The sequence below is a fragment of the Rhododendron vialii genome, chromosome 2a (genome assembly GCF_030253575.1).
Source record: "Rhododendron vialii isolate Sample 1 chromosome 2a, ASM3025357v1".
Classification (NCBI taxonomy): Eukaryota; Viridiplantae; Streptophyta; class Magnoliopsida; order Ericales; family Ericaceae; genus Rhododendron; species Rhododendron vialii.
Window position 1 is genome coordinate 17,492,117 of NC_080558.1, and position 15,134 is coordinate 17,507,250.

Consider the following 15,134-nt stretch of genomic DNA (forward strand, 5'->3'; position numbering starts at 1 on the left):
GATAAGATCTCGATGATAACTTTAAAATGTGACAAAGAGCATCTGCAGCCCAGCCCTGATCCATTCCTTTACCAAAATTTGGGTCAAAACTCCATTTTGGTATGCCTTGAATTCTAAAGTCTTATTTGTACCCAAATTTATTATCTTTTACGTTTTGCTTCCACCTAGCTAGCCTTGATGCTCTGTTTTTGAAATGGCACATTTGTAAATAAATAATAAGAAAGTGAAAAGAGGTGTTAGAGAAAAAGGGTTTGGATTTGAGTCAACCTTCATTTGGGTAAGAAAAAGCTAAAACTCAAAAAGGGTAGACAAATAGTATGCCATTGGAGATGAATTTTTTGCGTTTGGTAACCTTTTCATTTTTCAATTTTTTTTTTAAGAAACTAGAAGTAGAAACAGGTTTATATTTTCATTTGCGTAAAAACAAAAACAAGAAACATGTTTGGTAATATTTGTGTTTCTAAAAAAAAAAAATATGGGGAAAACACTTTTTTGTAGTTTCAATAGTTTTCAAAAACTCTAAAAAAGTTAATGAAAAACAAAGGAGTAGAAACTTGTTACCAAACAAGTTTTCTTTATTAGTTTTCAAAAAAGTAAAAATAAAAACCAAAAATTGAAAACATTTGGGGGTGTTTGGTAATCTTTTTATTTTCAGTTTTTGGTTTTTATTTTCACTTTTTTGAAAACTAAAAAAGAAAACTTGTTTGGTACGGAGTAATATATTTTTTCTTTTTTATTTTTAAAAAACTGTTTTAAAATTTCTGAAAATTATGAAAACTAGAAAAAAGAGTTTTACACTGTTTTGAAAACAGAACTTTGGCCCGTCGATCTCGATGGTTTCCTTTTCTCTCGTGCTATGTTCTGGTACGCCCCTCTCTCTCTCCATAACTCTCTCTCTCTCTCAATCTCCTGCTTCTTCTTATTCTCTCTCTCTCGATCGATTGTGCATGCGTTTTTTACTCAGATCTATGGGCTTTCTGAGCCCACTTTCGGTAATTGGTCGACGACGTTGGGTTCCTTGAATCTGACTTTGTTTTTCTCAGAAATCTTGTCTTACTGATTTCCTGATCCGGTGACGTAATTGCTGATATCTTTCTCATTGAAAAGATATTCTTGAGCAGAGCTACAATCAATGGCGTCAATGGCAAAAGTGTACAGCCTTTTAGGGATTTATTCAGTGTATCCATACGACATTTATATTACTAGTTCATTGTCTTTTAGGAATTCATTCTGTTTCTTTAGTTTCTGTTAATCTTACTCTGCATGATGACAATGATGATCCATTCAGAAAATATAGCCAAGAGAATATGGTGATGAGACAATTTCAAAGAGCTAGCGGGAGTAGTTCCCAAAATTCAGTTGAGATTGATATCACTTGTGGACAATTCCGTCATATGTCCAATGTTTGTGATCGGATTGCCGAACAAATTTGGGCTAGCATGAATCATAGTGGATGATACCACTGCAAATGTAATTATGATTATTTAAAACTATGTTACCCTTATTTGAGATTTGAGCTCAAAGTGAACATCACTTGTATGTGATTGATGGATTTGAGTTTTGGTTTAAATAAATGTCCTTATGTTTTTTGTTGATAGGTGTCTAGGCAATTGCTCCAAAAAAAAAAAAAATTTGATGATCGTAGAAAGTTAATCAGCTAAAAGACCAATCATATTGGTGTTAATTGTTCGTATGTGAAACATTTTACTTTCATTTCTTCTAGTTTCATTCAATTTGAAGAATAAAAACAAAAACAAAAATGATACTACCAAATTGTGTTTTCAGTTTTTGTTGTTTTCAAAAAGATTATTACCAAACATGTTTCTTGTTTTTTGTTTTTATGAAAACATAAACCTGTTTCTATTTCTAGCTTTTAAAAACTGAAAATTGAAAAGGTTACCAAACATACAAAGGTTACCAAACGCCCCCTAAGTGTTTATACTAAAATTTTGAGTTTGGATAGAAAAATGGTGAGAATTGGAAATGCTCTAATATTGTGTTTAAGAATTCAAAACTGGAGAATACAGTAGAAACTTGTTACCAACCAAAACTAGAAGAGAAGATTTGAATGAGGGGCTTGTTACCAATCAAAACTAGAAGAGAAGATTTGAATGAGGGGCTTATCAAAAATAAAAAATAAAAATTTGAATGAGGTGGTGAAAGATGAGAAGAGGAAACAGAGAAAGTAGTAGATCTCTCTCTCTCTCTCTCTCTAGAGAGAGGTGTTAAGGCCGAGGGCAACTTTGTCACAGTTTATGCCTTGTCGTGGCTTTAAGAAATTGCCTCTTGGCATTAACGCCTTCATTTTTGTGGTAGTTCTATTTTTTGTCGTGTAATGTTCATGATTTATTGGGCATTTAAGTTGACCCAATTGAAACCCAATTAAGACCCAATAATAAATGGCTTAGATGGATTTGGACCCATTCTAACCCAACTAATATATGGGTTGGGTTGAGTCTAATAGGTGGGTTTAGGTTTCTTAATAGGTCTGGGTTCAATTTGCCAGCCCTAGCAAATATTATGCCATTGGAGATGAACTTTAGTGTTTATACTATAATTTTGAGTTTGGGTAGAAAAATGGTGAGACTTGGAAATGCCCTAATATTGTGTTTAAGAATTCAAAACTGGAGAATTGGAGAATACATTAGCGTAAAATTTAAGAGATGAAATGGAGAATTATAATTAGAGTTGGTGTGAATATTTAAATTCTTTGAATGATTATCAATAAAGTGTAGCATTTTGAGTCCAAAAAATGGTGTTCGTATGGGTTAGAAATGCTCTAGCCTTACCTTCTATTCACTCAAAATTAAAATTCGATCGAGTAGAAATCCCCTTAACTTTACTCTTCAGTTGACTCAAATTTATATCAAATTGAGTTTTATACAATCTTTACTAAACTTAAGGGAGATTAAATGTTCTACTCAAAGTTTATAGGAGTAAATTTCTCTTCATTGAATTTACAATTATGTTCTAACTGCGAGAACTTGGTTTTCCTACTCTTATGTTTAGCAAACTTTTACTCAAATTTATATCTGCAATTATATTTCCCATTAAATTACTTGGTATGAGATGAAGTTTTCTTCGTATTTTTACTCAAAAGTATGAATAAGACCGATGATCTTGCTCTACCCTGGAAGAGCTGGACTAGTCACGATATCATGACTAGGGCTGCAAACGAGCCGAGCCGAGTCGAGCTTTACTATGTTCAAGCTTGTTTATTAAGTTTTTAACAAACACGAGCTTGAGCTCAGTGAAAACTTAACGAGTCGAGCTCGAGCCGAGCGGGCCTTGGCTTGACTCGAGCTCGAGCTTATTCATGAGCCTCAACGGACCAACGAAAAATGTATATATATCCTCGCATAGGCCTAATACAACCAAAAATATTCTGATTGTGAAGGTATATATTTTTCATTTTCCTATGGAGGGGTAGTGTGCTGGTGTGCGTGTGCTGTCGTCTCCCTTGGTTGACTGAAAATTGAAAACGAAAAGAACAAATCATGAAATAACAATAAAAATCCTAAACTTAAATGTATATACCCCAACTCACGAGCCGACTCGAGCCGAGCTTATCCTAACTCGAGCTTGGCCCGTTTACAAAACGAGCTGAAAAAATCGGCTCGAGCTTGTTCGTTTAACTTCTGAGCCGAGCTTGAACGAGCCACTAACAAGCCGAGCTGTGAACCCCTCGCGAGCGATTCTGTTCGTTTGCAGCCCTAGTCATGACTAACAAGGTTATACGACAGATAGCTCAATGGTTTCTTTATCTTCGTGAAAATACCGTATTCTGACGTACATTGCATGCCCAACGCTTGGAATGTTCTCTGTTTGGTATAGGTATGAATGAAAAGTTTTTAGATTTTGTCATGGAAAGGGCTTTTGGACATCATTCTCTGTTTTGTGTTTGACTGGTGTCCAAATTGAGTCTCAGAACTTAGAAGGTTTCTACTTCTTGTTATGTTGTTGCTTGCTAGGAATCTATGATTATGGTTTTGACTTCTAGATACCTCAGTGAAGCCCCATGCACTCACATTCATGATCCTAACATGACAATTTATGGTGGTGTTATAACAATTATGGATAATGTCAATTTATGGTGTTGTTATAACAATTATGGATATTATTAGTTAATTTGTGGTCTTGTACACATATATTTGGTAGAGGTATATAAGTATTATGAATTCTGGTACGAATAATTGTGGCTACATAAAAATAATATTTTTTAATTATGAATAACCTGTTAATGACTTATTCAACAGGTTAATTTTAAAGTAGAATAAATTCAAAGTCGTAACTAGCATCATAAATATACATTAGAAAACCAAAAACTGAAATAATAAAAATCATAATTTGGATATACGGTACATCCTATGTATCATAGCTTTTCCATTCGACAAAATATCTATTAACACGGAAAAGTTTTGTGTAATTTAGTTCAAGAGAGCAAAAACCATACTAATTAATTACTCCATATGACCTACTTCTTCTGTCCCAAATTGTTTGTCCAATTAATTTGTGGAAACCAACTTATCAAGAAAACACAATCATTATACTTTGAAAACTTGAACATTCTAAAAATGTCCTTCAATTGAAATTCCACTCGTCACTTCAAATCAAAAGATAAGGGTAAAAAGGTAGTTTCATAGGACTTTATTCTTTGGATGTTCAAAATGGACAACCAATTTGGAACATTTAAAAGACAAAAAGTCGATAAAGAATATGGGACGGTGGGAGTAATACCTACATGACTTGACTTCCACTGGGAAAAGTCTGAAAGAGGGAAAACGCTTGGAATTGATGGATTCAGCTTTCGGGAGATTCTTGTTTACAAGTAACGAAGTACCTTTTGGCTTTCTTCATACATCATTATTTTTCCACAAAGATGGTTTTTTTTTTTTCTCCCCAAAATCTTCTCTAGTTGCATGCAAATGCCAAGGGTGACTCGGTCAAGGTGACCTAAGTTCATGCGTAGTTGGTAATAAAACAGGCCACCTTTTGGTACATGATCACTAGGCGTTATGGTCAGGGCCGGCTCTGAGATTCTTGGGGCCTAAGTCGAACTTGTAAAACAGGGCCCTATGTTTTCTTTTTAAAAAAAAAAAACCTCAAAAGGAAAACAAAATCATAAGAATGAAAAAAGATAGCAAGTTGCTTGGGCTGAGAATCGAACCGTGCTTCTATTGTGTAGCAAAACTTAGACTTACCACTTCGCCAGCTACCTCCTTTGGTAGCTAGAAGCACTAATTAAATATATATTACATACATAGGTATACCTATTTGGGGCCCTAATTTTTGACCAAATTTCGGGGGCTTAAGTCCACCGCCTTGTCTGCCTTAGCTCGGGGCCGGCCCTGGTTATGGTGGACCTGGAAAAAATGGGAATGCAGAAACTTTCCACCCTGTTTGATTTCTCTAGTTTGTCTGGACCACTCCCATCTCTATCTAACTTGTTCGTTTTGAGAAAGTCTTTTAAGTAGTTATTGTCAAAGTCTTTGCCCGTACTAATCGATTTGCCCACATCTATAACCCCGCGTGATAGCTTCAGCATGAGGAAATTTTCACTAGGCACTTGTCAAAAGAACTTAGGGCGCGTTTGAATATGAATGTAATTAAGAATGGAATAGAATTGGAGGAATTGATAATGGAATAATCATTCCCATTCTCAAGTTTGGTTATGCTTAGGAATAGTCATTCTCATCTCCAGTGGAATAGTGTAGCAATAGCAATTTTTGGATTGACAATAGTAATTTTTGGAGTGACAATAGCATTTTTTGGAGTGACAATAGTAATTTTTAGAGTGGCAATAGTAATTTTTGGTGTGGCAATAGTGAATGTTGGAGTGACACTAGTAATTTTGGTGTAACAAAGAAATAGAATAACAATTCCTTAGTTTTTTTTGGATGGAATAACAATTCATTTTGTTAAGGTGAATAGTGATTCCATTTGGAATCATTATTCAATTATTCAATGGTGAACCAAATATTGGAATAATAAGTCATTGGATTGACTATTCCATTCCAACATTGATTCTATCCAACCAAATGGTTCGATGGAATCAATGTTGGAATAGAATGGCCATTCCACTTATTCTCATTTTTGGTTCACCATTAAATGATGGAATTCCAAATGGAATCACTATTCACTTCAGTAAAAGAATTCTCATTCTTCCAAAAAAAAAAAAGAAACCTCAGAAATTGTTATTTCATTTCTTTGCCACACCAAAATTATTAGTGCCTCTCTAAGATTTACTATTGTCACACCGAAAATTACTATTGCCACTCCAAAAATTATATCACCACCCCCAAAAATTTCTATTACCACACTAAAACATACTATTGCCACACCAAAATTACTATTTCCGCTCCAAAAAACTTCTATTGCCATATCATTCCATTGCAGATGATAATCGATGGATATTACTAATCACAACCAAACTTGGGAATGGAAAGGATATTCCAGTCACATTTTTTTCAATTCCATTCCAATCTCAATTCCATTCCATTGTCAATTTCATTCTATTGAACCAAATATATCCTAAGGTTGTGTAATTGTGTTTGGATTATATTAGTATATGGAGCGAGTTCACGCGGGAAAAGGAAAAGTTGAAGTGAAAGTCTCTCAAGTAGTAGTTGTGTCGAAAGTAGCTGTCACAATTGCTCGGAAACTTGTTCTAACTTTTTTATACCCGCGTAATGGCAGCTGTATGAGGAAATTTTCACTTGAGACTCGGGCATAAAGAATAATTTTGGGATCAAATTGTCCGTGGAAATTGATGGTTCAAATTCACTTGGATATTTGGGTCCTACCTCTCAAAGTGAATCTAACTCATTAATTTCACCTTTCAGGGACTTTTTCAGGGGAAAAAAAAATTGGGGACCATAGAATTACTGTTTCCAATCCCAAACAAATGGCGTTATTGCCCACCCCTCTCTCTCACCGCTTCTCCCACCGCACTCAATCTCGCTGTCCAAAACACTTTTTGCACGGTCCGGATTTTAAACAAAACTCTTCTTTGGAAGAGTTTTGTTTAAAATCCGGACCATTGAGTGCCAAGACAAACTGTGAGATTGAGAGAGCAGTGAAAGAGAACGCTGAAACTGTGTGTGATAAGGGGCAGACGGACTGTAGCGTCACTTTCATTGTATGAAATGAAACCAATCCTCACGGTGTATTAATCAATAAAAACCGTGTGGTTTTGACATCCCTTCCCTGTGGCTCAGACCTGACCCTGAAAATTCCTCTAATACTTTTGCAGCTAATCATGAACAACATCATGGATGTACATAAATACAAAATCTATGAACATACTTGTGCCATATGACAATTTTATAGTAATGGGGATTTCAATCTTGTTTCTCCTCCTTTCCTGCATTCTCTTAGCCCTTCCCCTTGCCACTGCTCAACCATGTCCCTACCCAGCCAATTTCACCGCGAACAGCACGTACGGCCAAAACCGGAACCGAATCCTCTCCTCCCTCGCCTCCAACGCCACCGCCAACGGCGGATTCTACACCACCACCTTCGCACAAGGCTCTGACGACACCATCTACGCTCTCGCACTCTGCAGAGGCGACCTTTCCAACCAAAGTTGTTATGACTGTGTTGATTCCGCGAGCCATTATATAATTGCGAGTTGTCCTAATAAAATGGAGGCATTCGATTTCGGAAACTCCTCTCACTGTATCGTCCGGTGCTCCAACCAGTCATTTTTCAGCACCGTGGCCACTTGGCCGGCTAGATTCGTGTGGATTATGAGTGACATAACCGCCAATGTCGATGAATTTGATCAGGCCTTGAGTAGTCTGGTAGATAGCCTTGTGAATAGGGTCACTACTGGTTATTCTGTAGGCTATTTTGCAACTGGTGAAATTGCGTATACAGCATTGGACTATATATATGGTCTTGTGCAGTGTGTCCCTGGCCTTTCATCGGCTGGTTGTAGCAGTTGTATTAGAAGTGCGATAGATTATTATCGCAATGACGGTTGTTGTTTTAGAAAGAGAGGAGTAAATATCATGACACCGAGTTGTATTTTCCAGTATGATTTGTCCAACTTTTATGAGTCTTCTGCTGGTGCTGCACCACCCCCACCCCCACCCCCATCACCCCCACCTCCTCCGCCGCCAGTTACTTTTTCTCCTTCTCCGCCGTCGACCAATGTTACAACAAAAGGAGGTATGTTCATCGTCTCCTCGAATTTTTAATAATTCCAGCAGAAATGCATTAGTACTTAAACAGGGCTAATTTTCGGGTAATTTTTGTGGTCTTTTAACGGCCTCGGGATAAACAATTAATGATGTTATGAACCACAAAATGCACAGTGCTACATTTCACTTTGGATGGGCTCCCATGAGTTTGGGCTATAGGAGTATTGATTTTCTTGAAGACCGGGTATTATTGATTCGTTTGACACATGTTTAGCTTTTCTTCAAAATTTTCGGGATTAATCATTTATGTCGGCATGAGGAATCGTAAAAGTAGTGCTGTGTTATGCAGTTCATTATTTGCTTTATTTTGTATTCATAGACTTGCTATGTGAGTATAGAAATAGATTGTTTTGCAGAAAGGAAAAACCATCACACGAACAAGTTTCCTAGCTTTGGAGGAAGAACGATCCATTAAGGATTGCAATGCCTAACTCTCTCTCTCTCTCTCTCTCTCTCTCTGATTACATATGCCTCCAAATTCATCATATATGCCCACCCAAAATATGCCTCCAAAAATAGTAAAAGCTTCCCAAAATACATTATACATATGCCTCCAAATTCTGCGCTAAGCCCTCTCCTTTTGTCAGAGGCCATCTTCAGTAACTTTGAGGTTAACGAAAAATACAGGACACCTCACGACTCATGTCATGCATTAGAATCACTATATTTCTTATCATCTTCGGAATACGTTACATATATAGTCTTGGATCTTAGCATGTGTTCTACGCATTCAGCTATCAATCAGAAAGAGTGGACTTCTCTGCGGTACTTAAAGTCTAATAGAGTTGCAAGCTAAGAGACCTTTCATTTGATTGCATTGATTTCAATTAGTGATAGATCTATAGCATATGTGATTGGACCATGCATTTTGCATTCATGACAGATATTTGTCAGCAAATATATTAGTCCTTTCTCCGGTCGATATGAACGAAAATACAAAAATGGAAATAACAACTGAAATACATACACGTATATATCAGCCGTTGATATATTCAATTTGTTTGTTTCCTGTTTGGTGCAGAGGATAAGAGTAGGACAACTCAGACTACTATTTTGATTTTAGTTCCAGTGAGTATCTTATCATTACTCACTGCGCTTGCCTGTGGCTTCTTCCGATTAAGGAAGAGAGAGGATGTCAATAGTAAGTTTATTTATGCTTTGATAATCTCAACTATTTACGAGGTTCAACATTAACACAAGGTTTGTGATTGCACAGAGAAGCTGGATTGCAGTTGCCTCTGCAACTTGGCTTGGATAAGAGCTGCAGGACAATTGTTTTGGGCTTCCAGTCAGCATGACGCGCTCAATGCTGGTAAATATTCAAAAATAGAAGAGTAGATAATACAGTATTGTTTTTAAGGTTGCTAAAGTCGCAAATAGTGCCATACAATTTTATATAAAGAGGGAATAGATTTCTATACCAAATGGTGCTATAGAATTCCTATAAAGTCCTATAAAGAGGAATAGATTTGTGCAGCAAATTCTGGTACTATTCAAATTTAAAATATTCTGCTCTTGAAAGTACACGTGCACCTTTAATTTCTCTAATCAACATGTTTACTTCTGTCAAGGTGAAGATGCAACACAATCTCAAAGTGCGGATTCCTTGAAATATGACTTTGCCACAGTAAGAGCTGCAACAAATGATTTTTCCAACGCTAACATGCTTGGACGCGGTGGATTTGGTTCCGTGTACAAGGTAACGAAGCTCGTGGCTATCTATTGTGTTCCGAGTGGAATGTTGTTTAGCTCAAAGTTGGGGAAATGTACCTTGAACGTTTTTAATCTTGATGATTGATCTACATTCAATAGGGCAAGCTCCCGAATGGACAAGAAATTGCTGTTAAAAGACTTGATGGTTGTTCTGGACAAGGTGAAGGGGAATTCAAGAATGAAATTGTGTTAATGGCCAGGCTCCAACACAGAAATCTTGTTAGGCTCCTTGGCTTCTGCTTTGAAGGAAAAGAAAGGCTTCTTATCTATGAGTTTGTGCCCAATGCAAGCCTTGATCGCTTCATTTTTGGTACATCTCAGTCTCCTTTCAGTTTATTAGATGCACTCCATGTGGGATTTTCATCACCAAAAAACTAGAATATTTTTCTTTCATAAATATGTCCAGAATAATGTGCTATCAACAGTAAATGTGTTAACAAATTACCCATGGAACTTTTTTGGGTCAAAGGATAGCTTCAACTCTTTTTCTACTACATAGCACTTATGCAATATTAGCCTAGCATCTGTTATAAAATTGGGCATATTGTTTCTTATTATTTGAATCGATATGCAGATCCAATCAAGCGGTTGCTATTAAATTGGGACACGCGCTACAAAATCATAGTAGGAATCGCTCGTGGACTAGTTTATCTTCACCAGGATTCTCAGCTAAGGATCATTCACCACGATCTAAAAGCGGGTAATGTTCTGTTAGACAGGGATATGAACCCCAAAATTGCCGATTTTGGCATGGCAAGGCTGTTTGTTGTTGATCAAAGTAAAGGAGTCACCAAAAGAATTGCGGGCACCTTGTAAGTATATTGTCTCACTTTCTGCAAAATAATAGGCAGGAGTTCAAAGAGGTTTTTTAGTACCAAAAAATTAATTGGTCAGTTGGTGATTTCATGCAGTGGCTACATGCCTCCTGAGTATGCAAAATTCGGGCGATTCTCTGTGAAGACTGATGTCTTCAGTTTCGGTGTTCTGATCCTTGAGATAGTGAGTGGTAAGAAGTACAGCGGCTATGGTGGCCCAGAGCATGTGGAACATCTTATAAGCTATGTAAGTGTGCAGTACTTTCTAACACGTTCTTTCTCTCTATGTGCATCAGTGTATTATTTGATCCAAACATGGTATGATATGTATTTTGAAGGAAATTTTGTACAAACAGAAAAAAAGAATCTGCAGAAAGTTTACACGATACAACGTCACTTAGGCTTGGACATCTCGTTTCAAACTTTATTATTCAAAATACTAGTTTTTAAAAAGTTGAATGTGTCTTTGGATTATGAAAATCCGATATCGCATGAGAACGAATCTGGAAGAAAAGGAATTTGGCATTTTCTAGATCAGATTGTTCAATGAATTTCCTCTACTTTGGTACTGCAGGCATGGAAGAAATGGAGACAAGGCAAAGCTTCGAGATTGATCGACGAAACCCTAGTGGATGGTTCGGAAAGTGAGAAGATGAGGTGCATTCACATTGGCTTATTATGTGTGCAAGAAAATGTGGCCAAGAGACCAACAATGGCCGCTGTTGTTTTAATGTTCAGTAGGTTCAGCATGAGTCTTCCTTCACCCTCAAAACCTGGATTCTTTGTGGGAAGTAGCATGGAACCAGACACGGCCATACGAAACCGATTTCCTCCGGTCACTAGTTCACAGTTCCATTCCCAAGAGCAATCTGTGAACGTATCTGTAAATGAGGCTTCAATTACAGACCCGTATCCTAGATAACGTCCAGGGACCTCTCTATTTACTTGTAAATTTTTTATTGCTCATAGCAATGCAGCCAACGCCCGTAGGAGCTACAAGATTTTTGCCTGAAAGTGGTTCTCAACCATTCGAGAGAGCGAGCACGTACGGGAAAAAGTTTTGGCTTTTTGGAATTTCAAAAAACTACTTTTGACTGTTAATGTACCCAATTCTGAACCATACATCACGTTCTCAAAGCTTGGAATGTTCTGTTTGGTGCAGGTATGAATTCAAAGTTTTTAGATTTGTTATGGAAAGGGCTTTTGGACATCGTTCTCTGTCTTAAGTATGTAGGATTGGTATCTAAGTAGAGTCTCAGAAGGTTTCTACTTCTTGTTATATTGTGTGTTGTTGCTTGCAAGGAATTTATGATTGTGGTTCTGATTTCTAGATATCTCTGTTAAGTCCCATGTCTTGTGACTTTTATAGTCTACAAAACAATAGAACCTTCATTTTTTTATGGTCCTTCTTCAATGAATCATCTTCGCCTAATCTTATTAAAACACCCTTTGAAAAATGTTGACACTCGGGATTTTCATAATTCTTACGCGATCCTAATATGATTAGGAGCTATTCCCCTGTTCGACAAAGGATCCATTAATGAAGAAAAGTTCCCTGTAATTTAGTTTTTTTTTTTTTTTCACGGCCCTGTAATTTAGTTTAAGAGTGCAAAAACTGTACTAATTACTCCGGATAATTACTCCGGATTACCTACTCCCTCTGTCCCAATTTGTTTGTCCAATTTAGGGAATCCGCCTACTTATCAAGAAGACATAATCAATACACCTCCTTGAGAAAACTTGAACTTTACAAAAATGTCCTTCAATTCAAATCCCACTCGTCACTTCAAATCAAAAGACAAGGTGTTTACCCCCATTTTTGGCCAAAATTCAGAAAATCAATTTGTGGTTAGAAGAAGGCCTTGAATGAAGGTCTCAGGTGCTAAAAAGCTTCATGATCGGTCATCCATGAAATCGGGCCGATTTGAACACCACTGATCAAGTTGAGTTTTCAAAGGCCTGGGCCAATTTATGCCTAAGATTTCGCTATCTCAAGCCCAAGATTGGCTAAAGTCTTGGGTTGACCCACTAGATCTGAGTGCTTTATCCAGGCCTAAGCCAGTTCTTAGAGATAATAAGGCCTTCTAAATGGGCCTAAATCAATTAAAGCCCAAGTTTTCTTTCCAGACTTGGGCTCGCATGGCTTACAAAGAGAAGAGGCCTATGATGCTCTTCAAGTTCAGGCCCAAGTAATAGATGGGCCTATTTCTTACAGAAAACGTCACCTATGGCCTTCAGTTGACAGGGAAAAGGTCTCAAGCTGCTCACAAGCAGCTCAAAGGCCTAGAATGTTCTTGCTCGGCAGATCTAGGTAAGCTGCTTACAAACAGTTCAAGGTCTGAGTCTTTACTATCCTTTAGCATGAAGCAAGGCTTGGGACACGTGGCAACCATGCATGGAGACATCCCAAGCAGCTTAGGCCTGGACAAGCAGCCCAAAGGCCTTTATCTAACATCGCATAAGCTGCTCACAAGCAGCTCAACAAGGCTTGCGTTTTTGGCCTTGGTGGGCCCAAATATCCCTTTTTTATAAACATCAATGCTCACAAGCAGCTCAAAGGCCTCAAGCTGCTCACAAGCAGCTCAAAGGCCTAGAATGTTCTTGTTTGGCAGATCTAGGTAAGTTGCTTACAAGCAGCTCAAGGTCTGAACTGGTGGGACCCCATTCTTCAGCATGATGTAAGGCCAGGGACAGGTGGCGTACATGCAGCCCTTGGAGCTATTGGTGAATGACTCATGCAGACCAAAGCAAGCTGCACACAAGCAGCTCACTCAAGTCTGGTTAATCTTTTGTTTCTCGATTCTTCTTTCATAAGGAATCATGATTAGAGGATTTAAGGGCCCACAAGAGATACATGACCAATAAAATGGTAGGAAGGCCTGGAGAAGTATTGGTCTTCAGAAGTGGTGGGCCCAGAGGATGTCCAATCAAGTAGTAGCTCAAAGGCTTGGATGCCGAAATTCCTTTTGCTCTTTTATAAAGTTTTATGCAGAAAATGGGGATTTTTCAGGCTTTGGCCATTTTTTTGGAGGGAAGAGCACGTTTTGGTCAAAGAACAACCCCTCATTGGAGCATTTCGAAGCTGCTCAAACCTAAGCCTCTGGTAGAAGGCCACATGGCAGCCATGCATGAAGGCCTGTGGAAGCAGCTCAAGCAGCTCAGGGCCTAGAAGCATTGCTTATAAATACCAGAATTGAAGGCCTTGGCAAAGGTCCCCGACCTTCAAGCCCACGGCTTATGCAAATTTATTTTTCAATTATCTTCTATCTTTCGGTCCCCGACCATCAAGCCCCCGGCATATGCACCTACATTTTCATTTCTTTCAAGCATTACTTCAATTATCTTTACTTTCCCGCAAAGCATTATATCTTTCAGCCCAATCTAGCCCAGCCTAGATTTTATTTCCTTTCATTTCATTGTACCTAAACTTCGTTAAACCGTTAATGAAGTTCATTTACCTTATCGTTCAGTCCTGTTTTTCATTTTCTTTCCATTTTTTACACCGATTAGGAAATACTAAGTCCTTATCCCGACAAGGCAAACCACGAACCACATACGGCCTCACCCCTTATGTCGTACGCAATCGCTCAATACGAAGTCAGATCTGAGGCATTCAGGCCTTAGCACGAATTTGGACTGCAATCCAGTCCTGGTACAAGGCATCTAGGCCTTGATATGAATTTGGACAGCGGACCTGTCCTGGCACGCCCGCATCAGGCCTAGAACTGCACTACTCGCTGTTCCTAGGCCAATTTTTACATTTTGTGGAGGAACACAAGGGTAAAAGTCCAGGCCAACTTTTCGTACGTTTATGGTGAACCTGACCAAATGGGAATGCAGAAACTTTCCACCCTGTTGGTTTCTCTTGTTTGTCTGGATCACTCACATCTCTATCTAACAACTTGTTTGGTTTAAGAAAGTCTTTTATGTAGTTATTATTGTGTCAAAGTCTCTGCCAGTACTATTCGGTTTACCTACTCTTTGAATCCCGCGTAATAGCTTCAGTACGAGGAAAATTTCCCAAGGCACTCGTCAAAAGAACTAAGGTTGTGTGTGGATTATTAGTATATGGAGGGAATTCGTGCCGGAAATAAAGGAAAAGTTGACGCGAAAAGGATGGAGTACCAAGTTCTTCTTATTAGTTTTTCACTTGTTCAGTTAGCAGGAAATTTGTGGGGACCTATATATTTTAACTCTTTTACTCGAATTAGTTTTTCATTCAAAATTCACAAGTAATCAAATTTGAAAACTAGTTACTCACCCGAGAAAATTATTATACCGTTTTCTTTCTTTTACTTCACCTCACTATACTTTTCTTTAAATTCATTTTTCTGCACGAAATATTGACAAGTGAATGGAGTCCAACTGTCACTTCTATTTTCGTTGGATTTGGCCCAGAGCT

General features: G+C 37.9%; 1 protein-coding gene across 4 annotated transcripts; it reads left to right on the forward strand.

Annotated features, from left to right (window-relative positions):
* Nucleotides 1-7,182: 7,182 nt before the first annotated feature.
* LOC131311249 (cysteine-rich receptor-like protein kinase 10) lies at nt 7,183-11,893 on the forward strand. Of its 4 annotated transcripts, none has more exons than XM_058338613.1 (8): nt 7,183-8,172; nt 9,226-9,345; nt 9,421-9,516; nt 9,776-9,903; nt 10,017-10,227; nt 10,492-10,729; nt 10,829-10,979; nt 11,307-11,893. In XM_058338613.1, exons 1-8 carry the CDS (start codon nt 7,275-7,277, stop codon nt 11,652-11,654), a joined length of 2,190 nt encoding a protein of 729 aa, XP_058194596.1. In that variant the 5' UTR covers nt 7,183-7,274; the 3' UTR covers nt 11,655-11,893. The 4 variants fall into 4 exon arrangements, with proteins under 4 accessions (XP_058194596.1, XP_058194602.1, XP_058194611.1 ...); XM_058338619.1 differs by having other exon boundaries at nt 9,782-9,903; XM_058338628.1 differs by lacking the exon at nt 9,226-9,345.
* The last annotated feature ends 3,241 nt before the right edge of the window (nt 11,894-15,134 follow it).